Here is a 22,383-nt window from a genome sequence, read left to right as displayed (position 1 = left end):
GGTGAGCAGCGGCCTCCTGGCCAGACCACAGTTACAGCAAGCTGAGTTGATGGGTGATGGCAGGACAAACCTCAGGGCTTCCGGCCACAGCACCAAAGAGAATCAGGGCAGCGCTCTCTTCAGAGAGATTAGGCGAGTGTAAGGAAATGAGCGTGTCCTTGGCCTGGACCATGGGCTGGTGACTTTCCACATAACACTGCACAGTATTCATTTCGTACATCTAAAGTGACCACACTGAGACTCTGTGAGGGTTAATTTACTTGCCAACCGGGTGAGGCCGTGGTACCCCCGTTGTTTGGTCAAACACCAGCTGAGATGTCATTGTGAAGGAATTATTTAGATGTGATTAACATTTAACCCAGTAGACTCTGAGTAAAGCAGATCACCCTCTATATCAGTGGTTCTCAACCTTCCTAATGCCGAGACCCTTTAATACAGTTCCTCCTGTTGTGGTGACCCCCAACCATAAAATTATTTTCGTTGCTACTTCTTAACTGTAATTTTGCTACAGTTCTGAATCGTAATGTAAATATCTGATAGGCAGGATGTATTTTCATTGTTACAAATTGAACATAATTAAAGCATAGTGATTAATCACAAAAACAATATGTAATTATATATGTGTTTTCCAATGGTCTTAGGCGACCCCTGTCAAAGGGTCGTTCGACCCCCAAAGGGGTCGCGACCCACAGGTTGAGAACCGCTGCTCTGTATCGTGGGTGGGCCTCACCCAACCAGTTGAGGGCCCCATAAGGAAAAAGCAATTCTGCCTCCAGACTACTCGAGGGCTCAAGACTGCAACACCAGCTCATCCCTAGGTTGACGAGACCTGCCCTGCAGGCTTCAGGCTTACAGCCCCTACAACTGTGTGAACCGGTTCCTTAGAATAAACCTATAAATGTGTGTCTTATCTGTATGCACCTCCTAGGCAGACACCTGTGGCACAGCATGGAGCACAGCCTACCTCTGAGCCCCCAGCCCAGACACGGTTACCTTTTTGCGTGGCCGAAGCCTGTCCCGCCATTCCTTCAGGTTCTGGTTATGGCTCTCGTCCAGGGCCTTCAGCTTCTGGGTTTCATGTTCTACCAGGAGGTGACACTTCTCATTCTGGAACGAATTCCGGGCAGAACAGGTAAGAACCTCAGGAGCCAGGAAGTGGGGAGGGGGTGGTCAGGGGTATCCCTAGGGAAAGGGGCCACCAAAGGGCTTGGCAGCACCAGGACACCTGGTGCTGTTCTTCGTGGGAAAGCTTTGAGCTTCTCCCATAAGGATGGTGATGAGCTGTAGGTGTTTTGTAGATGTTCTTTATCAAGTTGAGGAAGTTCCCCTTACTCCTAGTTTGCTGCGAGTATTTATCATGAACAGGTGTTGGCTTTTGTCAAATGCTTTTTCTGCATCTGATCGTGTGAATTTCCTTTTTTAGGCTGTTGATGTCAAGGATTACACTAATTGATTTTCAGATGTTGAACCAGCCTGGGATAAATCCCACTTGGTCATGGTGTATAATCCTGGGATTCAGTTTGCTAATAGTTTGTTGCGGATTTGTGCATCTGTGTTCGTGAGAGATACCGGTCTGTAGTTTTCCTTTCTTGTCTGCATCTGGTTCTGGTATTAGGGTCATTAGGACACCCTTTCCCAAAACACAGTGATGACTGAGAAATCCAGCAGCCTGCCCACTGTGAGGCCCTGGGCAAGGCACTTTCAGCTCATGTCAGAGCTTTACTCCAATCCTGCAAAATAGGACTTGTCACCCGCGCCCACTTTATGGATGTGGGAACGATGGCTGGGGAAGGGGAGGTGATTTGGCCAACTGCGTAGCACCCTGGGTCATCAGACGAGAAGCCTTCCCTCTTAGCAGAGACCCTGTCCCGGAGCTGACTGCCTTGGGGGAATCTGAGCCAAGGGGGGCAGCGGGAGGCCAGTACCTGCAGCTGCTGCAGCTCACTCATGTTACTCTCGCACTGGGCCGCCATGTCCCGCATCTGGTTCTCATGTTTTTGCTGCTGCTGCAGCCGCTCTGCCTTCTGCCTCTTCTCCTCTTGCTGGGAAAACTGCAACAGAGAGAGGGGTGGGTGCCTCAGGGACCTCAGGCTGGGCTGGGGGCCCACCTCGGGCCGTTCCAGGGAGGCCCTGTCAGAGGGACTAGTACCCCACAGCACTCAGGCTGTGCCCCCCTCCCCTGTTTTAAGTTCTCCCTCTGAGCTGAGACCCAGCCCCTGCCCTCGAGGCTGGTGGGGACAGGACACTGTGCTGTGACGTGTGCTAGGACAGCGTGTGTACCACGCAGGAGCCACAGGAGCGCCTCCCGGTCTCCGAGCCACACTGGTGACATGCGAGTGGGGTCGTGGTGGATGAGAAGGGGTTAGCAGCAGAGGAAGCTGCAGGATAGAGGCACTGCAGTGTGAGGGAGCAGGCATGCGCAGGTCTCGCCAAGCTTCCTCTGTCCACCAGAGAGGGGTCCGGGGAGGTTATGAGGCTTCTGAGCTGTGTGACTTGCACACCTCTTTCCAAGACCCTCTGCGGCACCTTCTGTTTTATGTTCGCCAACCTTGTAAGGTAAACCTGACCTGTGCCCGCTCCCGCACACCACGGGCCTACCTGCTTGATCTTCTCGCGCTGCTCGGCAGCGCTGCCCGCCCCGCTGATGTGCAGGCTCTTCTTGTACATGGCCATGCGCGTCTTGCCCTCGCTCCTCTGGATCTTGGGCAGCCGCGCCTTCTCCTGCTGCTGCCGCACCTTCAGCTGCTCCACCATGCGCTGGTTGTAGCGCTGCATCTGCTCCCGCTCCTGAGGGGGACAGGCAGCGGGGCCGAGGTCAGCTGCGCTCCGGGCACGGGGTGTACGGTGTGTCACCAGGAGCCCAGGACTCACCTGGCCCAGAATGCTCAGCAGAGCAAGGCTGTATCATTTCATACCTGCTGCTAAGTAACACTGTCTGTTCTCACTTTAAAAATTGTTAATAGTGTGGATTCTTCTAAATGCCCTGCCATCTAATCAATGCTGGCGTGCCGTTTCAAAGCTCACATCTCAAAGCAAAATGTACACTGAAACGGATGGTTTATCATTTTGATGGCAGGTGTCAGTTCTTATTTTTAGAAGTCTTGATAAATTCCTTCACCTGACACATATTTGTATTTCAGAACTTGGTACCAGTGTCACCTCTTGCAAGAAGCCTGCCCTGACTTCCTAGCTGGATTGAGCACCCGATTCGGAGCCGCCACCGTGGCTTAGGTTAGGAATTACCCACGGCAGCTGTGCAGCCAGACCTCAGTTATCTGTCTGTGTCCCCACTAAGGGGACTAAACCAGGACAGACGATTACCCAGATGTAGAGGGTGCACTGGCCACACAGAGCTGGGTCTCACCTGGTCTGGGGAGGTGAGGGAAGGCTTCCTGGCAGAGGACATGTTTAAGTTGATACCTGAAAGTATTCTGAAGGAATCCATGGGGAAGAGACAAAGGAAAGAAAGGCGGGGCAAAAGGAGAGAGGAAAGAGAAAAGGGCATGAAAGGAACATGGGATGTCAGAGTCCGCGAGGGAGCTGCTTGGACCATCGCTGCCCTGCATGGTCTCCCCTATTTCTGGCCCCCGGGGCCAAGGCAAGACCTCCGCCAGAACCTCCCCAGGCCTCCCCGTGGCCAGCCTCACTCCTCTGGGAGCAGATGGTACCCGAGTGGTGCCCCATCACGGTGCGGGCTCCCACTCTCCCACCTGGAGCCTCACCTTCTCGTGTTTGCGCACCAGCTCGTGCCGCTGGAGGAAGTACTGGTCCTTGAGCTGCTGCTTGACCAGCTGGTGCCTCTCCTGCAGGTGATGCTCCTCCATGTCCCACAGGGCCGCCTCCCGGTCTGCGGAGGACACACTGCCCGGTGAGCTGCTGAGGGCAGAGCCCCACCGGGCCCTCCCCTCCCCTGCCACAGCCCAGCTGATGACTGTGCCACCTCTTTAGACTACATGGGAGAGTTAACTGGGCCAACTCCTGGAAACTTCCTTAATACCTACGGGTGAGAGCTCGCTACAGCAAGACGTGTTCGGAGTCAGGAGCCTGAGAAGCCGAGACCTGGGCTGACACCCAGCTCCATCACTGGGATTTAGCACAGGAAAAAAGACTGCCTCAGGCCTCAGCTTCCAGCTCTGCCAAATGGGCACAACCGTACCACGGAGGGAGAATTGTCTTTGGGAGACATTTATGTTCCATCTACACGGCACTCTGCTCTCCGAACAGGCAAACGGAAAACCCTCGGGAAAATGGGTGAGACCCTCCCTGTCCAGTATATGTATTACGTGGGCAATAATATGGCATCTTATCCCTGAGGTCTATTAATCAACACTTTGTTCAGCCACAGGGCAGGGAGCTGGTGTCAGACAGAGCACTTCATGGCCTGCAAGTCACAGAGCAGGTGGCGCTCAGCCCACTGCAAACGGTCCGTCTGCTCCACTGCATTCCTGTCGTGTGAAACCAGTCTGCTCAGGGTACATGGGAACGGTCAACCCCACTGTCCCACAGGTAACACGGTTCTTATGCACATCACGGGACAAAGCAAACGGGGCTTTCGGAGACATCCGTGCTCTATTCAGAACGTCGGAACATCGAGGACCACTTTTCTGGTCCACACCGAGTACCGAGCCATCAGAACCCCGGCTATGGCACCTGCCTGTCAATGGGCCGGAGATGGCACTGTGTTTCCTTCTTCACAAAAGCCCACAGGCTCCAAACTCACTTTCACCCACCCAGTTGTTTTCAGTGTGGTTCACATAACAGATTTCTAGGCATTTAGAGCTCGCTCGCTTTGCACACGCCCCAGAACTGCACCCAACCTCTGTTCCCTGAAAAAAAGGTAAAACCCATGGTTCTGAAAGAGCCCCGTTGCCCTTCAGAGCTCCCTACACCAGAGACTCCCCCTCTGAGCTGAGTACCTCAGCCAGGCACACGCACTGTCCTGATCCCTCTTCCCGGTGTCCCCCTGCCTCCTCCCTCTGGCTGGGACCCACAGTTGTCCCTGGAAGGTCTCATGCTACGAGGGACTTGCCAGCATGCAAACCCGCCAGAACACCTGCGCACAAGAGTAAAGAGCTCGCCTTCCAGGTGAGATCTGCATCCAAGGCCAACCCGACCCCTCATGAACTGCAGCCTCGGCCAAAGAACGGTCACTCGCCAAGCCTGTTTGCTCATCTATACACCTGGGGAGAACAGTGGACCTGCCTTGTGTGCCTTGTAGGGGGTGAGGTGAGGATTCAGGGCGTGTAAGGCATGAAAATGGGCTGGCAGAGCAGTCGCTCAGTACGGGACGGCCGTCCTAAGAGGCGCTCAGTGCTGTCCGCGCCCCCTGCCACCCCAGGCATCCAGCTCACTTGGTTCCCACCCATCTCCATCAGCGCCTTGTTTTCCCCTCGCTCCAGCGCCCACCTCGAAGGAGCTCCTGCTTCCGAGTCAGGCACTCGCGCTCCTTGTCACAGATCTCCCGCCTGTTGTCGGCCGTGATCTTCTTCATCGCCAGCTCCAGGTCCTCCTTCTGCTTGGCTAGGAAGTCCCGGTCCTGCGGGGGGTGGGAGGACAGACCTCTGCTCAGCGCCGGCTTTTATTCTTATGACAGAAGAGAAGTCGGCGTGACCCCAAAGAAAACTTAGGGCATGTCCAGCAGGGAAATGAGACTTAGAGCAGAGCAACCAATGGTGATGTGTGGGCTTTGTACGGACCCGGGTTCAAACCACAAGTAAGAAAAGGGGTGCTTGAGACAACTGGAAACGTGAACACTGACCTGACTGCGAAGGGTGTTAAGCAACTTTTGTGAAGTATTTAAATTTTGGGGGGTGTTTATGGTATTGTGGTTATTTTTTTAGAGCTACATGAGATTTTTACACCTCTATTCATAGCAGCATTATTCACAAGAGCCATGGATGGAAACCTCTCTAGTGTCCTTAGACAGATGAATGGATACAATGTGGAATATTATTCAGTTGTAAAAAGGAAGGAAATTCTGACACACGCTACCACATAAATGAATCTTGAGGACACTATGTTAAGTGAAATAAGCCAGTCACAGAAGAACAAATACTGTATCATTCCACTTATATGAGGTTAAATTTGTAGAGACAGAAGGTAGAATGGTGGGTGCCCAGGCTGGGGAGGAGGAATGGGAAGTTAGTGTTTGATGGGTGTAGAGTTTCAGTTTTATAAGATGAGAGAATTCTGCAGAGGATGGTGCTGGTTGCACAACAGTGTGAATGTGCTTAATACCAGTGAACACTACACTTGAAAATAGTTAAGATGGCAATTTTACATTCTGTCTATTTTACCAGAGTTTAAAAAAAATTTTAATGAAAACATGCTCAAAGTCATTAATCATCCGAGAGATGCAAATCAAAACGACAATGAGGTACCATCTCACACCTGTCAGAATGGCCATCATCAACAAATCAACAAACGACAAGTGCTGGCGAGGATGCAGAGAAAAAGGAACCCTCGTGCACGGTTGTGGGAAAGCGAGGGTGTCCTGGACAGAACATGAAGTCTGGAGTCAGACTGAGTTTGGGGCCTTGGCCCCCACTGTTAACTCTTGTGTCACCTCTAATTCCCTCCTCTGCAAAGGGAGGATGAAGCCAAACCAGATCATATACAAAGCCTTTGTCAATGTTGACTCTAAATTTATCCGCATTTGGGGGCAGAGGAGACAGGATGTACCAAGAAAGTGAGAGCATGGCCGACGGGCTGGTAAGGCTGGGGCAGAGGGACTGAGTCAAGGGGGAGAGGCTGGCAGGGGCCGGGCCAGACCTGCAGGGCCTTGTAAGCACATGAGGAAGCTGGTCTTATAGACAAAGGCGGAGTCGCTGAAGGTTCTCAAGGCAGGGCTGTCGGGGAAGGGTGACATGATCATACTTGCTGGTGACAGAACTGCAGAGGAACACGAGAGGAAGCTGGGAGACTGGCTGGAAGGAGGCGGTAGCAGTTCCGGCAAAAGATGACAATGGCTAGGGAGTCGCAGAGATGTAGACACATTGATGGGTCCAGAGTTTGGAGATTGAAAAAAAGGAAACCATGTTTCAGGAGGTGGTGAGGGACCGGAGGAAAAGGAGGTGGCAGGAGTTCAGGCTTCTGGCCTGACAACCAGGTGCAGGATGGTGCGCTCTCAAAAGACGAGAATGGGACCAGGTCTGGGAGATCCCGGGTTTGGTGTCGTTGAGACTCCAAGATGCCAAGTGGACAGGTGGATGTACTGGGTTGATCGAGGAGCTATGACATACAGACAACCCTAAAACAAGGCAGGAGGCACTTAAGGCTTTGGGAGAGGGGGATGTGAAGGGCTCGGGGTATCAAGAGATGGGAGAACTCACGTCCGGCTGGAGTGAGGGCAATCAAGGAAGGCTGCAGGGGAGAGGTGATAACAGGGATGACAAGAGGGCGGGCTGGATTTAGGTATTCAGAATCACAGACGCGTATTCGAGGGGTAGGGTGTAGGCATAACAGAGAGGACCTGTCACCGTTCAGAGTCTCAACCTGGGACTCCCGAGCCCCTCCACTCCCTGAGCGAGGGGCAAGGACTCACAAGATGCTGCTTTTTCTGCGCATGCTCCTCCATCTTCTGCTTCATGCTCTCCTTCCGCTGCTGCCTGGGGAGCTTCTCCACCTCGTTCTTGACCTGCAGAGAGTGGCCGGGTCAGGGTATCGCCTCACACTCCCTAACTCCTGGGCCAGGGATACCAGAGTAGGCTCAGGCTTCTAGGCACTGCCCACTCCCTCCTGCAAGCCACTCTGACAGGTGGCACCTACTGGCACATTCCTGACTGCTGACTCAGTTTCCAGACTCCCTCGGGGTAGACAGGTGCTGTTTTGCTGCTTGGTATTCATCCCCCTTCTGATGACAGCACCTCAGACTCCTTTAGGGCAGCGTTTCTCAACCCTTTTTTTCATTATTGTCCCCTCAGAAGCCCTGTTAGACATCTTGTTCCTAATCACCCACCCCCCAAAATATGAATCCCACAGACACACTGTCCATCTCTTAAACCATTATAATATTGAAGCTGTTTTTAACCCCCTTGGTGATGGTATCACCCCAGCAGGGAGTGCGTGCTTAGGCACCCCCTCCTCAGTTCCTGAGGTGCAGGTGGCACTGACACCCCATCCCATCTGGCTCTAGGCTGGGTATATGGTCTACGCTGTCAATCAGCATGGTGCACAGTGAACATGTGGCCCTCTCTGGGCCAGTGAGAGCTTCAGGATGTTTGCTGGAACCATCAGAGAAAAGCTGCTTGCTCTCCGGCCTCTGGGATTGCTAAGCTGGGAGGATGGAGGCCAAGGTGGGCCACCCTGGAGGGGTCTGCCTGAAAAAATTAACACCGGGAAACAGTGCCAACTATATGCTGTCTCTAAGAAACCGGCATTAAACATGTAGACGGTTAAATTAAAAGGATGGGAAAAGATTCTACTGAAACACCAATCAACAGAAAGCAGGACTGGCTATCAGACAAAGCAGACTTCAGAACATGGAGTATTATCAGCAATAAAGAGGGACATTACATAAAAAGGACAGGTCAGTTCACTAAGCAGAAAGGACAATTTTAAATAACAAAGAACTTCAAACGCAAACAAAAAGGGACAAACTGAAGGAGAAATAGATAAAGCCCCAGTTATAGTTGGAGACATTACACTCCTTCCTCAGTAGCCAACAGAGCAGGTGGATGGAAAGTGAGTAAGGCTGTAGAAGGCCGGAACCACACTGTCCATCAGCTGGACCTACAGGACATATGGAGCACTCCACCCAGCAGCGACAATATACATCCCCTCAAATGCACATGGAGCATTCATCGTCATAGACCACATCCTGGGCCATAAACAAATCTACGTACATTTTTAAAAACTGAAAATTGTAAACATATTTAATCATAATGAAATTAAACGAAATAATTAACAGAAAGATATGAAAATCCAAAAACATTTCAAAATTAAACTTTGAAGCAAACCTTAACCCACAGATCAAAGAGGAAGTTACATAGGAATTAAGATATTAATCAAATTGAATTAAAAAAAGATGCAACATATCACAATTTATGGAATGAGGTTAAGGCAGTGCTTAGAGCAGGGGTCCTCAAACTACGGCCCGCAGGCCACATGCAAATACAAATATTGTATTTGTTCCCGTTTTGTTTTTTTACTTCAAAATAAGATATGTGCAGTGTGCATAGGAATTTGTTCATAGTTTTTTTTAAAACTATAGTCCGGCCCTCCAACAGTCTGAGGGACAGTGAACTGGCCCCCTGTTTAAAAAGTTTGAGGACCCCTGGCTTAGAGGAACACATAGCATTACATGCAGACATTAGAAAAGAATAGTCTCAAACCAATGATCTAAGCTTCAACATTAAGACACTATAAAAAGAAGAGCAATTTGCCGAAACCGGTTTGGCTCAGTGGATAGAGCGTCGGCCTGCAGACTGAAAGGTCCCAGGTTCAATTCCGGTCAAGGGCATGTACCTGGGTTGCGGGCACATCCCCAGTAGGGGATGTGCAGGAGGCAGCTGATCGATGTTTCTCTCTCATCGATGTTTCTAACTCTCTATCCCTTTCCCTTCCTCTCTGTAAAAAATCAATAAAATATATTAAAAAAAAAAAAGAAGAGCAATTTAAACCCAAACCAGATATGAAAGCAGAAATCTATAACACTGAAAACAGAAAATCAATGAAACCAAAAGCTGGTTCTTGGAAAAGATCCATAAAACAAACCTTTAGCCAGATTGACAGAAAGAGAAGGGGGAGGAGGAGAAGGAGGAAGAAGAGACTAGGACACAAATTATCACAAGAGGATGAAAGAGAGAACATCACTACAGATCCTACAGTTATGTACAGGATACTACGGAATACTATGAATAGCTTTATGCCAATAAATGTAAATACTTAGATGAAATAGACCAATTCCTTGAAAGAAGCTACCAAACCTTTCACTGAAGCCAAGCCTGTGCCCCCGGCACTAGAGCTAGAAACATGCTTAGCCTCCGCTTCTCCCTCCACCCACCACGTTCCAGGATAAGGAGACTAAGGTACTCGCCTCGGGCACAGAAGGGAAAGCCAAAAAACTCAGTAAGCAAGATAAACAACATCCATGACAAAAAACCCTGAACAAAATGTCAAAATTGTAAGTGCAGACAAGATCCAGCTCTACACTCGAAGGACTCAGCCTCACTACCTCGCCTTAATCCTGGTCCTGTCGGATCCCGTTTTTATTTTAAATAGCCGATATTCTGTTCATTATGAAGATGTTGCTCGAATTTTTATTTTAAACCACTGCATTAGAATATGATGCCTTGATTACCGAGTTTATTTGGCACCTGAGGTGAGTGCCTCGCTGGTCTCACCCCAGCCCCAGCCCTGCTCCCTCAGGTCCCTTGGCGACACCAAATGCCATGCCCATCACAGTGCAGTCTGGGAGCTGGGCTTTGAGGCTCCCCACCCCCGGCCCGTACCATGGACCCCCCTAGAGGCTGTCCACCCACTGCCCCCCTCTGGAGATTGGGAATGGCCTGGGTTGGTGTGCCCACCCTGGGGGCTTCCACCTCCTGTCCCCCCCACCCTCCTCCCTCCTGAGAGTCTAGGAAAGCACAAGCGTCCCAGCCTCCCCGTGTCTGGCTCACGCAGGGGCGTGTGGGCTGTTCTTTGGGACCCCGGGGCAGGCTGAAAGCCCCCTCCCTCCCCTTGTCTCAGGAACGTCTCTCTCTTGGCCACCTCCCCCTTCCAGCTGGGTGGGGGGAAAGGGAGAAGGCTGCATGGGTACAAACTCAGGAACTGCTCTTCTGGGAGAAAAGAGCATGGGGCATGGAGGACACGCGCATTTGCCCACCCAGCACCCACGCCCCCTGCTGGTGACAGCATCTCAAATTCCCCGGGGCCGCCATCCTTCCTTCTCCCCTGCTCTCCCAGCTGGGAGTTGGGAAGCTGGAGGTGCAGAGGAAACTGCCCCAGACCACGTGGCGAGGGCCTGCCTGGGAGCCGAGTCCACGCAGAGGAAAGCAGAGCCCGGTGACACAGGAGTGGCTCCTCCTGGTGCGGCCGGGGCACGTCGATCCAGACATACCTGGACGGGGGCTCTGCAGGAAAACGAGCTCCCCCAAATTCCCTCTGTGCTGGGGCGAGGCTGAGCTCAGGTTCCAGTCGCTTATAACCGAGAGGGTCCTCGTCTGCCTGGACACCCGGCCTCCGCCCAGCACTCACCTCCTTCTTCATCAGCTTGAGCTGCTCCTGGAACCGGGTGTAGTCCCGCTCCTGCTCCAGGCGGATCCGCTTGGCCTCGTCCCGGCGGCGCACAGCGTGGTCCTGCTCCATCTTCTCTACCTGCTGCTTCTGCTGACGCTCCAGGTTCTCCAGCTCCGTGTCAAAGAACTTCTTCTTGGCCTGCAAGGAGCGGAGAGAAGAGTTCAGCTAAGTCACTTTATAAGTCGCTGGGAGGAAGATGGGGAGCAGGATGGGAAGAGCCCGGAACTTGTCCTCAGGCCTGGGCTTAAATCCCAGCTCCATCACCTCTTCACTGTGTGGCCTGAGACAAGTCGCTTAACCTCTCTGAGTCTCTCTTTCCTCACGTGCAAAAGAGAGGACAGACCATCCACCTTGCAGGTTCTTGCCTGGTGCTCAGCACAGATTAGTTTCCCTCTGAGATGCTCCGGTGACTCAGAGAAGGTCTGTGACCTTCATGTGATTCTATGGTACAAGTCAAAGCCTAAAGAGACCAGGAAACCAGGGGAACTGGACAACGGTGAGTTACTCGCCGCTGCGCGATCACCCCCACTCTGCAGCTTCTGCTTAAAGAAAAACGGAGGCAAGCAGCCCTACCGGGGCCCATCTTTCCTCGCACTCACGTTGATTTCTTGTTCAAAACGTTTATGCATCTGCTCCAGCTGCAGCTCGTGCTTTCTGCTCAGCTGGTTCTGGTTCCGATGCTCTTCTTTCTGGAGCAGCCGCAGCTCTCGGAGTTCCTGGCGCCTGAGGGTTAAACGGTGTGGACACCGCAGTCAGAACGTGGCCTCAGAGATGCCAGAACTCACAGCGAGGTGCACTGAAGGCTGGGGGTGGAGCAGCACCACGCTGGGGCAGAGGCAGGGTTAGAACTCGGGCTCCATTTGACATTTATGGGCGGACACAACATTCGCAACCTTAATATGTAAAGAGTACTTACAAATCAGTAAAACAGGACTATCCTAAATTTAAACAGTGACACAGAACATGAACAGACATGAAACAAAAGACAAGGAATGTTTAAATAACTTACATTTCATATATAGATATGAAATGTATAATATATAGATATGAAATGTAAATTAAAAAGGAATGCCATTCTGATGAACTAAACAGGTGAGATTATAGGGGAAATTGAGACTTTTGTAACCTGCTGAGGTATAAATTGGTACAACATTCCTGGAGGACAGTTTGGCAATAAGTTTATGCCCTCTGAGATAAGAGTTCCACTTGTGGATAATATTCTAAAGCAGCATTCACACATGCACAACAACAGTGAACAAGGATATCAGTAACAGTCCCTCAGTATAGGTCTAATTAAATGAAAACATAGCCATCTGATGTAATTGAAAATCAGGCTTTAGAAGATAATTACATGGAAAACCACCTATTAAAAATGCAGCAATTCTTTGACAGAGACGGGATGGTCTCTGTTGACAGGTGGATCTATTAGGCAACCCTACCATGTGGGTGGGGGAAAAGAGTGTATGTGAGTGCACAGGGATATGTGAGTTTACTTTCCTATCTAAACACTGTATTTCTGGAAGGATTACAGCAAAAAGTAGCAACACCAGGAGGGGACTGGGCGCCTCGCAGAAAAGTGAACGAGGGAGATTTTTCACTGTTTACCCTCTTTTTCTGAGTTTCGAACCATATCGTGTTTCCTATTTACAATGTACACCTTAATTTTGTAACCTGTGTATTGCCAGCGTATATATTCACAGAAAACACCGGCAGGATAAACCCCAAAATGTTTACTGTGGCTCTTTCTGAGCAAGTCCACTGAAAACTGGTATGTGTCGTATATATAATCAGAAAAGAGGAAGAAATTAAAATGATGGGGGAAGAACTGGGCCTGCGACTGAATCGGGCTCTCCGGCAGCTGTGTCCTGTTCTCGCCCAGGGTCTGCAGGCTGCTCCACGGGGTCCCCACCGACCCCTTCCTCGCAGCTCGGAGAGGGTAGAGCTGCTCGGGGGGCCCAACAACCGCTGCAGGAGGAGAGGCCACATCTGAGGTCCGAGGGACCGAGTTCGAATCTCAGCTCTGCCGACTCTGCAGCTGGGCGCCCTCGGCCTCACTCAGCCCTGCAGGCGGCTGTAACACGGGGCAGATCATCCCTACCTCTCAGGTTCCTGGAGGGTTAAATGAGGTGATACCTGCACTGCCAGCCTGGCACACGGCACACACTCCCTCATGGTGACTTCTCGGACGACAATGAGGAAGCAGAGCCAAAGGTCTCTGGGAAAAGCAGAGGCATTTGTACAGCCGCGTAGAGGGGCTTCGCTGAGCCTCGGCCCTCCCTCCGGGAAGGAGAAGGCAGGAGGCGGCTTTGAGAGTCTTAACAAAGAAATGGAAATCTTGCCTCAAGAGAAACAGGCTTCCAGAACAACTGACCAAAAGACAAAGGGATCAACAGCCAGCTTCTGACATCACCTCCTGCCCCGCCCTCACTCACAGGGAAGGCGAGCAGACAGGCAGGTGGCGGAGGAAGGAAACAACCAGCACCCGCAGTTTGGGGGGAAAACAGAACTCGGGCCTAGAAGCCTCAGTCCGGGAGAGTGTGAGTCAGTCCCGTGGGCCTGACGCCTGCCTGCCCAGTCCTCCGGAAATGCTGGGACCCGGGGGTGACGAGGGCTGTGGCCAGCTGGGGATGACCAGCGCCTTCCACCCCTGCGGCCGGCTGCTCAGACCTCAGGACCACAGGCAAACAAGAAAGCCTTGTTGCTCGAGAGCACCTCTCCTCCACCTCGGCCAGGTCTCCCCTTCCGAGCCTGAGCAGCACACAGCTCCTCTGCTCAGGCCAGACGGCATCGCTTCTATATGGGGTGGTGAGTCTGCAGTTTCAACCCCAGAAACCTGAAGTTCTCGGAGGGGCGGTGGAGAGCCAGCCCCTGAGGTCTGAAGCCGGAGGAGTGCAAGTCACCTCCCCGGGGACCAAACCGGTGGTGGCATCCCGACAGCAACGGGTCCCTCCCCACTGGCCCAACCCACACAGGTGACACCAAAGTGTGCGTGTGTGTGTACACAGGTACCCCCCAGTGACGTCTGCCTCCGTCTCCTGCTTCCTACAAGGGACAAGGGACCCCAGGCAGCCCGAACTGCTCGCGTGTGGCTTTGGGCTGTTGGTGCTTTTTAAAAACATGAATGTGTTTGATGGTCTAGAAATGTTCTCTAAACCAAAAGTGAATTTACCTGCACAGGGGGCTCCGGGGCACCAGGGCCTTCTGCCTGCTAAGCCCCTGCCCCAAGCTCAGCAGCCCCAGGAAGCTGGACGGCCGGCAGAAGCCTCCAGAATCCTCCCTCCGCCAGGCCTGGCGACAGCCTCAGCTCTACCCTCTCACCTGGGTGACCGGGGTCGGTGACTGGCCTGCCTAGAAGCAGTCTCCTCGTTTACAAAATGGCGAGACGGGGTCTCCCCGAGGAAGGCTTTCGGGGCCTGAACACCTTAGAAGTGCAGAGATGGCTCCTAGCAGATGGCTTTGCCTCCCACCAGTGATGGCGAACCTTTTGAGCTCGGCGTGTCAGCATTTTGAAAAACCCTAACTTAACCCTGGTGCCGTGTCACATATAGAAATTTTTTGATATTTGCAACCATAGTAAAACAAAGACTTACATTTTTTATATATTTTTTTTAAAGGTAATTCTTTTTTTTTTTTTAATATATTTTATTGATATTTTACAGAGAGGAAAGGAGAGAGATAGAGAGTCAGAAACATCGATGAGAGAGAAACATCGATCAGCTGCCTCCTGCACATCTCCCACTGGGGATGTGCCCGCAACCCAGGTACATGCCCTCGACCGGAATCGAACCTGGGACCTTTCAGTCCGCAGGCCGACGCTCTATCCACTGAGCCAAACCGGTTTCGGCACATTTTTGATATTTATTTTATATATTTAAATGCCATTTAACAAAGAAAAATCAACCAAAAAAATGAGTTCGCGTGTCACCTCTAACACGCGTGTCATAGGTTCGCCATCACTGCCTCACACCCTCCTCCCCACACCAGTCTCATGGGTTTTGCTCCAAAATGTACGTGAAGTCTGACCACCTCTTCCGGGCCGCTGTCCTGAATGGGGTCTCCTCTACAGCCCAACCTCACCCCCCAGCCAGAGCCGCCTTCCACACGGGGCATGAGAGCTGCGCGCTCTCCAGCTGTTTCACTCCCGCTGGGGTAACACCCACCCTCTCCTGCCCTGACCCTCAGGCCCTGAGGACTCCGGGACCACACCCCAGCCCTGTCCTCTCAGCTCCCGAGCCAGCCGAGCGGTCAGCCCGCGGCTGCTGGTGGCCAGCTCCTCTCACCCTTCAGGTTCTGTTCAGGGGTTCCCTCGGAGCAGCCTCCCCCAGCCCAGGCGCTCACTCTCAGCACCCCTTACTTCCTGCACGTGAACCACAACTGGGAATTACCTTGTGTGTTGGGTGTTGGCCCATCAGGTATACGTTCTACAAAGCCAACAACCCCAACTATACGGGTCACCACGTCCCCCAACCTGGTGGGTGGGTGGATACATGGGTGGGTGGACGGGTGATGGGTAGATGAATGGATAGAAGGGTGGGGGGTGGAATAGACAGATGGGTGAGGGAATGGGTGGGCTGGGGAGTGCAGCATCTCAAGCAAAAGCAGTTTCCTTTTGTCTCATTGATCTTTCACTTCATGCTGTAGACAGCTCTCTCACCACCCCACGCCCGTCCCTCCACCCCAGCCCACCCCGCCAGCTCCCTCAGCGTCCCTCCCCAGCTTGCCTGAGAAATCTCATCTCCTCGTCCTTCTTCTCATCTTCGCTGATGATCTTGGAGGTGGTGATGCTCACCTCCACGCCGTCCACCACAAACTTGCGTGTCCTCTTGAGGGTTTTGTTGTGCAGCCTGGAGTCCTGGCAGGGCAATCATTAGGCAAAACTCAGCCTTTCAGCTAAGAGTCCGTGGGTGGTGCGGCGTGGGGAGGACGCGGCCGCCCACCGTCCCTTTACTTCAAGCTTCTCGACCCAGGGCTGTGAGTGTCTGAACTTATTACCCCCGTTCCCCTCCCCGATCTTGGCCTTCAGTCACTGCCCCATGCCGTGCCCCCCTAGCGGCCAGTCCTCTACCACCTACTGGCCCTATGACCCTGGGCAGGTCCCTTGTCCCGTCAGCCTCAGCTTCCTGGTCTTGTCGGAGGAGAAAAGCAGTGCTTGCCTCCCAGGTGGTTCAGTGAGAAAACACGGGGCTGTGCACCGCGCCGGCTCTTGGCAACTGTGCAGCACTTGGTGTTTGCAGGCCACAGTCTGGTGTTCACAACGCCAAAACCAGAGCCCGGAAAACCACGTTCCTAAGGGATTTGGCAGCCAAGCCTGATCTGACCTGAACTCCACTGGGCCACACCCATCTGGAGGCACCAGGAGATTATTCATAATCTTTATCTTTTCCTGTGAATAACCAGCATTCCTCAGGCTGGCAGAGCACCGCCCAGACTCCGGGAGCTGTTCACGGCCCTCGGCCAGTTCGAGTCCGATGCCGCCCTGCGCCTGCACTGGAGTCCGCAAGGTCGCTCCCTCTCTAACCTCTCAGCTGGCTTCCGCCCTCCTGCTGTGCCCCGCCCTGCCTTTCCACCTGCCCTGGGGCCCCCAGCCCAGAGGGGGAGCGGAGGGCCCGGTGTTCCCCTCAGTCAGTCCCGGTGCCCTCGGTCGCTCGGACCCGGCTCCTGCTGTCGGGACGCAGGGGCTCTGGACATCATCACACTGAACAGCCATCCCGACCCCTCTCCCCGCAGTGTCCAGCTCACGTGTCCTAGGACTCAATTCACGATGGTCACAGGGCCCCCCGTCTGAGGCAAGGCAGCCCCGGTGGATTCATCAGAACAGCCGCTCCCCTGACTCCCTGCCACCAGCCAGCGGGAAGTGATCGCAGTGACCTCGGGAAGGGGCGGGCCCCTCCTCTGGGGGATGGCTCTTCTCCACTCCTTCAGTCTCTTTAACAGTGGTTCTCAACCTTCCTAATGCCGCGACCCTTTAATACAGTTCCTCATGTTGTGGTGACCCCCAATTTCATTGTTACAAATTGAACATAATTAAAGCATAGTGATTAATCACAAAAACAGTATGTAATTATATGTGTGTTTTCTGAAGGTCTTAGGCGACCCCGGTGAAAGGGTTGTTCGACCCTCAAGGGGGTCGCGACCCACCGGTTGAGAACCGCTGCTTGAAGAGGAGGAGCGACAGGCTCCTGTCCTAGGATGGGCCCGAGGCCGTGACCCATCGGAGCTGCTGCCTGCCCTTGTCCTGGCGGCCTCAGCACTGCGCCTCCTTCCTGCCGCAGAGCCATGTGCAGTGGCTGCTTCAGTCCCTTCCCGTTGGCAAGGAGTTCTGACTTTCTACTCTGTGTTTTCACCAAGTAAACAATGAAAGGAAAAACCAAAAAGATACAGGAACTTCCCTAACCTCAGCCTTGGTTGGAGGGGGACCCTCAGTGTGGCCCAGGCAAGGAAGTGACCGGCGGTGACAGTGAGGGCGAGAGCATCCCGAGATCTGTCGGAGCCGCCAGCCCTCCGGCCACCGGAGGACAAGCACGAGGCCACGGCCCCAACGGGAAGGCAGAACGGCATGCGGGGCTCAGAGCCCAGAGCGTGGGTCTCCCCAGCCCCCAGCGCCCACCTGAGCCTCCGTTTGCTCATCTGCACATGGATGAAGGGGCCTCCTTCGTTTTATGTTGTTTTTGAAAGCACTTTGCAGTGCCAGGCCCTCAGGCACAGCGGTCCTGTCGTTCACAGGGTTCCTCCCAGGAAGGCCACTGAGCTGGGAGACAGCCTGAGCTCACTCCCTTTCACTGACTCCACAGCCACCACAAACAAGGGATCTTCCACTTCTAGAACCCTCGCCCCGATTTCACCAGGGCCTCTAACCAAACCCAATTTAAATGGAAACCAAACTGAAACTTAAACCCAAAGGAACTGTTTGCTATGACTAAATCCCAGATGAACTCGGATATTTTGAAGATTAAACTGAGTCGAACTAAAAGCCCCATTCCAGGGAGAGAGACAGAAAAACATCAGTGACGAGAGAGAATCATCGATCGGCTGCTTCCTGCACGCCCCACACTGAGGATCGAGCCCGCAACCCAGGCACGTGCCCTGACCGGAATCAAACTGTGAACGCCTGGTTCCTAGGTTGACGCTCACCCACTGAGCCACGCCAGCCGGGCAATAAAAAAATCTTTTTAAAAAAGAAAAGAGCAATCCTTGTGAGCCACTTAGAAACGAAAGGCAGCCACCAGATGCTTTCAGAAACCCAAACGGAGCCGAACATCCTGCTCCCAGCCTGTGCGCCACACGGGGCGTTACCTTGATGGACAGAGAGCCCGTCTCTCTGTTCAGGGACAGGTCAGCCGACAGGGAGGTGCTGTAGTCCATGCTCTCGGAGGTGGACAGGCTGCCACAGTCCAAGTCCCTCTTGGAAGGAGAGGCCGGGGCGGGGAGCTCCAGGCTGCCGTTGGCCAGCTTCTCGCTGCCCAGCGTCTCCAGGGCGCTGCTGACGGGACGGCTCTGGCTTGTCTTCCGGGGCCGGTCGGCGGTGGGACTGAGGTCCCCAGCCTGGTCAGCCCCCTGCTTCTCCTCAGGCACCTGAATTCTGGCGCCCATCGACACGGGCCGGGACTTGCGGAGAGGCACGGGCACCGCGAGGCCATTCTCATTCCCAGCGGCCACATCCGGGGGCTTGGTGGTTTGGAGGGAACTGTCCCCAGAGGGCAGGCTGGGCCCGTTCTCCTGGTCCTGAGGCTGGCTGGGTGGCACTGGAGTGACAGGTGGCTCCTGGAGAGGCTTGTTGGCATCGAGGCTCACCTGACTCACCTCGGAAGAGGTGCGAGTGTGGTCCCCTAGGGGCTAGAGGAAAAGAAAAGACAGTCAAGGCCACGCCGCTGTCTGTACAAGGCAACAGCCAGAAACACAGACGCCGACAGGGTGACGCGGGCCCAGGCCGAGGAGATGAGTAGGTATCACTTCCGGCAAGCCACAGTCCTCACCACTCCCCACTGCCTAACCAGCAGCCACAGGACCACTTGTTTTGAGGAACAGGAGTCTCCTGATTGTCTCTAATCTTAGTTTAATGCCTGTTACTCTTCCTAGGAGTGCAGTCAACTGTGGCCAGCGGCTACTCAGCTCCAGCCAGTGTGACAGTGTGGGAAAACGGGTCCCCTCTGGCCAGACCTTCCAAATTTTTCAGGACAAGCCAGAATCTGGACTTTCACATGACAGCTCCTGATTTTCAGATGGCAACTAGTTAAAGGCTTTTTTTAAATTGCATAAGATCCAAAATAAACTTACCCAAGACTAGATTCCACCTACCAGCCACTAACTTATTTTTTTCTTTTGATTTCAGAGAGGAAGAGAGAGGGAGAGAGGGCTAGAAACATCAATGAGAATCATTGATTGGCTGCCTCTTGCACGCCCCCAACTGGGGGTCAAGCCCCCAACCCAGGCATGTGCCCTGACTGGGAATCAAACCTGTGACCTCTTGGTTCATGGGTTGACGCTCAACCACTGAGCTACACTGGCCGGGCCAGCCACTCAAGTTTTGTTTCATTTTTGGAACTTTTGGGGGGTGGAAAGTATTGGAAATTTTGCTGTTAAGAAACAGAACACTCACTTATCTAAATAAAACCTAAATGTTCAGCCTAATGCAGAAAGTGAGCACCACGTAGCCACCATCCAGGTCAGGAGTGGAACCATGCCCCGCCCCAGAGAAACCCTTGACATAATCAGTGTCCTGACTTCAGTCTCTAACTGCTGTCGGTCGGTCTGCCTGTTTTTAGACTTGATATCGATGCACTCACAATTCCGTTGGGCTCTGACAACCGTTGTTTTGACCTTGCACATGGAAGCTTCCAGAAGCAACTCTAACCCAACTTCTTCAGCACCCAGAGCAAGGGCTCAGAGCTCAGATCTGATCCTGTCCTCCCACACCAACGCCCAGCTCCTGCCTCACGAGGTCCAAGGCGCTATCTGTACTGGGGAATGAACATCCTCCCCAGCCGACTAGACCTGCCATCCATCAACGGAGGACAGGGCCCCGCCCACAGGCATGTTCACTGGCTCACATGGTTTTAGTATTTAAATTAGCTTTCCTTTCCATTTAAGTCCAGCCACGTGCTGACACTGCAGGTAGGTTACCACCGTGCCCAGACACAGGTACCCTGGGCACTCGGGGAAGCCAGGCGGGGCCTGTCGCCTCTGACCACGTGCAGCCTGTACCCGATCCCCACACAGGGCACTCAAGACAGGCTCGCTGTGGGTGTGAGCCACCACGGGAAAGGCTGGGAAGAAAGAGCAGCAGCCACCTTTTACAAATTGGGATCTCGTGGAAATCTAGGCTCCTGGTCTTCCCTGAAAATTGACGGGATCCGCCCACACGCCCTGGCCCATGTGCCAGCTTAACCTGTGGCATGGGAGCCTGTGACCTCCAAGCTGTGGAGACACAGAAAGGAATCCTTCCTGCTCCTCTGGGCGCCCCCCTCACAGGAGCCAAGGCCTGCGGGGGGCCTGTCCCTCCCCAGCACCCATTCTTCCGGGCCTTACCAAGGTGGCATCCACGGAGTCCTCCTCCTCCCCCTCCTCCCGGCCGTCTTCAATCTCCTCCATCACCTCGGCCTTGGCCTCGGCCACCAGCTCCCGCAGAGCCTTGTTACTGGTGACGCCGCTGACGAAGGGATGCTGCGGGGACAGGACACGGGATTAGCCCACCTGGGCTGGGCGAGGAGGGCAGGCAGAGGGAGACCCAGAGGAAGCTCAGAAAGTCCTGTGTGTGGCGGAAAGAGGGCAAATCCCGACTCTGCCCATCACCGGCTGTGACACGGAGCGTGTCACTTACCCTCTCTGGGCTGCAGACACCTCACCTCTGCTGTAGAGACGATGCTACCAAACCCACCGGGAGGTCATGGCCATTAAAAAGATAACGCGATGAAGCAGGAGCTGAAGCAACTTGGGGAGCAGTCTGTTTGCACATTGTTTATTTTCTTTTAAAAAGGGGGGCTAGGTTCACAAATCGCCAATATTCCCCGTATTTTTCACATACCTAAGACCTGGAGTGACCACCACCCCAGACAGAACTCTCCCCTCACCTGGAAAAGGTCCCTGTCCCCCCGGCAGTGAACACCAGACCCCCCTGCCCAGCTCAGAGGTGTCCTGCCCGCCTGCTCTTCAGCGTCACATGAACAGAGTCCGCCAGTACGCCACCCCCTGTGGCCGAAACTCGGGTCCCTCCTTGTCGTGTGCACTGGCGAACTGTCCCTTTCGTAACCCTGTGCCGTGTTTTGAATGCGTGACTATGTCAGCTCGTTCATGCACTCGTTCCGCGGCGGACGGACATGTGTGTTGCTTCCTGTTTGGGGTGCCTGCGAGTAAAGCTGCCGAGAACACACTGGCACGTGTCTGCGGTGGACACGTGTGTCTGCAGACGTGTGTGGCAGTGTGTGCATTCCCCTCCGCCGCTCACAGAAATGTCACGTCTCTCACAGGCCTTGCAAAACACCGAAGCTGTTGGGGCCTCAGCAGACGTTCAGTCCCGAGGCGGGCGGGCTGGAGGGCGGGGGGGTGGGGGGGGGGTGGGGGGCACCGCCAGCTCTGCGGGGGGCGCCGGGAAGCCACGATATGGACCTACCTGTGTCTCCCAGCCAGGTGACCCCCCCAAGCCTGCCTGCACCTGAGCGTCCTCACCTGGGGGCAGGGGATGTGCCCCACCTGCCCCCGCTCGGGAAGAGGCTACGAGCCCCCGGCGGCCTACGCTAAGCTAAGCTCTGACGTGTCTTCTGTATCTCAGCGATCGCTCGTTTCTCCTGCGGCCTTTCTGTCTCCCGCCGAGTCCCTCTGGCAGGACATTTTCCAGCCGCGGAACGGAAATTCCCGGCTCCGGTCAGGGCTCCGCGTCTGCCAGGCGGGGACGGAGGACAGCTGTCCCTTCCCAGAGGAACGTCCTGGAGGCCGGAGGTGCAGGCCAGGAGGTGCCGGCTCACAGGAAACAATTGGCCTCCAGCGGCCGGGAGCTCCTGTGACACAGGCCCGCCCCCCCACCCCTCTGGCTGGACCGCCCGCCTCCTCCCAGCACTGCCCCACCTGACCCCACAGGGCCAGGAAAGGAGGCCTCTGGTCAAATACACACAGGGACCTGCGGGGACAGCCGGGCCCTCCAGCAGACAGGCC

The 22,383-nt window shown here is 54.0% G+C and overlaps 1 protein-coding gene across 1 annotated transcript in view; it reads right to left on the bottom strand.

Annotated features, from left to right (window-relative positions):
* The window catches only part of STK10 (serine/threonine kinase 10), a 76,507-nt gene that overhangs the window by 4,211 nt on the left and 49,913 nt on the right, over positions 1-22,383 (bottom strand). The window contains exons 8-18 of the mRNA XM_070414406.1: positions 20,764-20,898; positions 18,532-19,071; positions 15,960-16,090; positions 11,838-11,961; positions 11,197-11,376; positions 7,544-7,636; positions 5,407-5,536; positions 3,723-3,847; positions 2,599-2,787; positions 1,926-2,051; positions 994-1,107 (exon numbers count right to left, since the gene is read on the bottom strand). Coding sequence (XP_070270507.1) covers positions 994-1,107; positions 1,926-2,051; positions 2,599-2,787; positions 3,723-3,847; positions 5,407-5,536; positions 7,544-7,636; positions 11,197-11,376; positions 11,838-11,961; positions 15,960-16,090; positions 18,532-19,071; positions 20,764-20,898 — 1,887 coding nt within the window. The remainder of the gene's footprint in view (positions 1-993; positions 1,108-1,925; positions 2,052-2,598; positions 2,788-3,722; positions 3,848-5,406; positions 5,537-7,543; positions 7,637-11,196; positions 11,377-11,837; positions 11,962-15,959; positions 16,091-18,531; positions 19,072-20,763; positions 20,899-22,383) is intronic.

This window comes from Myotis yumanensis, unplaced genomic scaffold (assembly GCF_028538775.1).
Source record: "Myotis yumanensis isolate MYYU_CA2020_CCGP unplaced genomic scaffold, mMyoYum1.0.hap1 SCAF_5, whole genome shotgun sequence".
Lineage (NCBI taxonomy): Eukaryota > Metazoa > Chordata > Mammalia > Chiroptera > Vespertilionidae > Myotis > Myotis yumanensis.
This window is presented reverse-complemented; position numbering and strand designations above follow the sequence as displayed.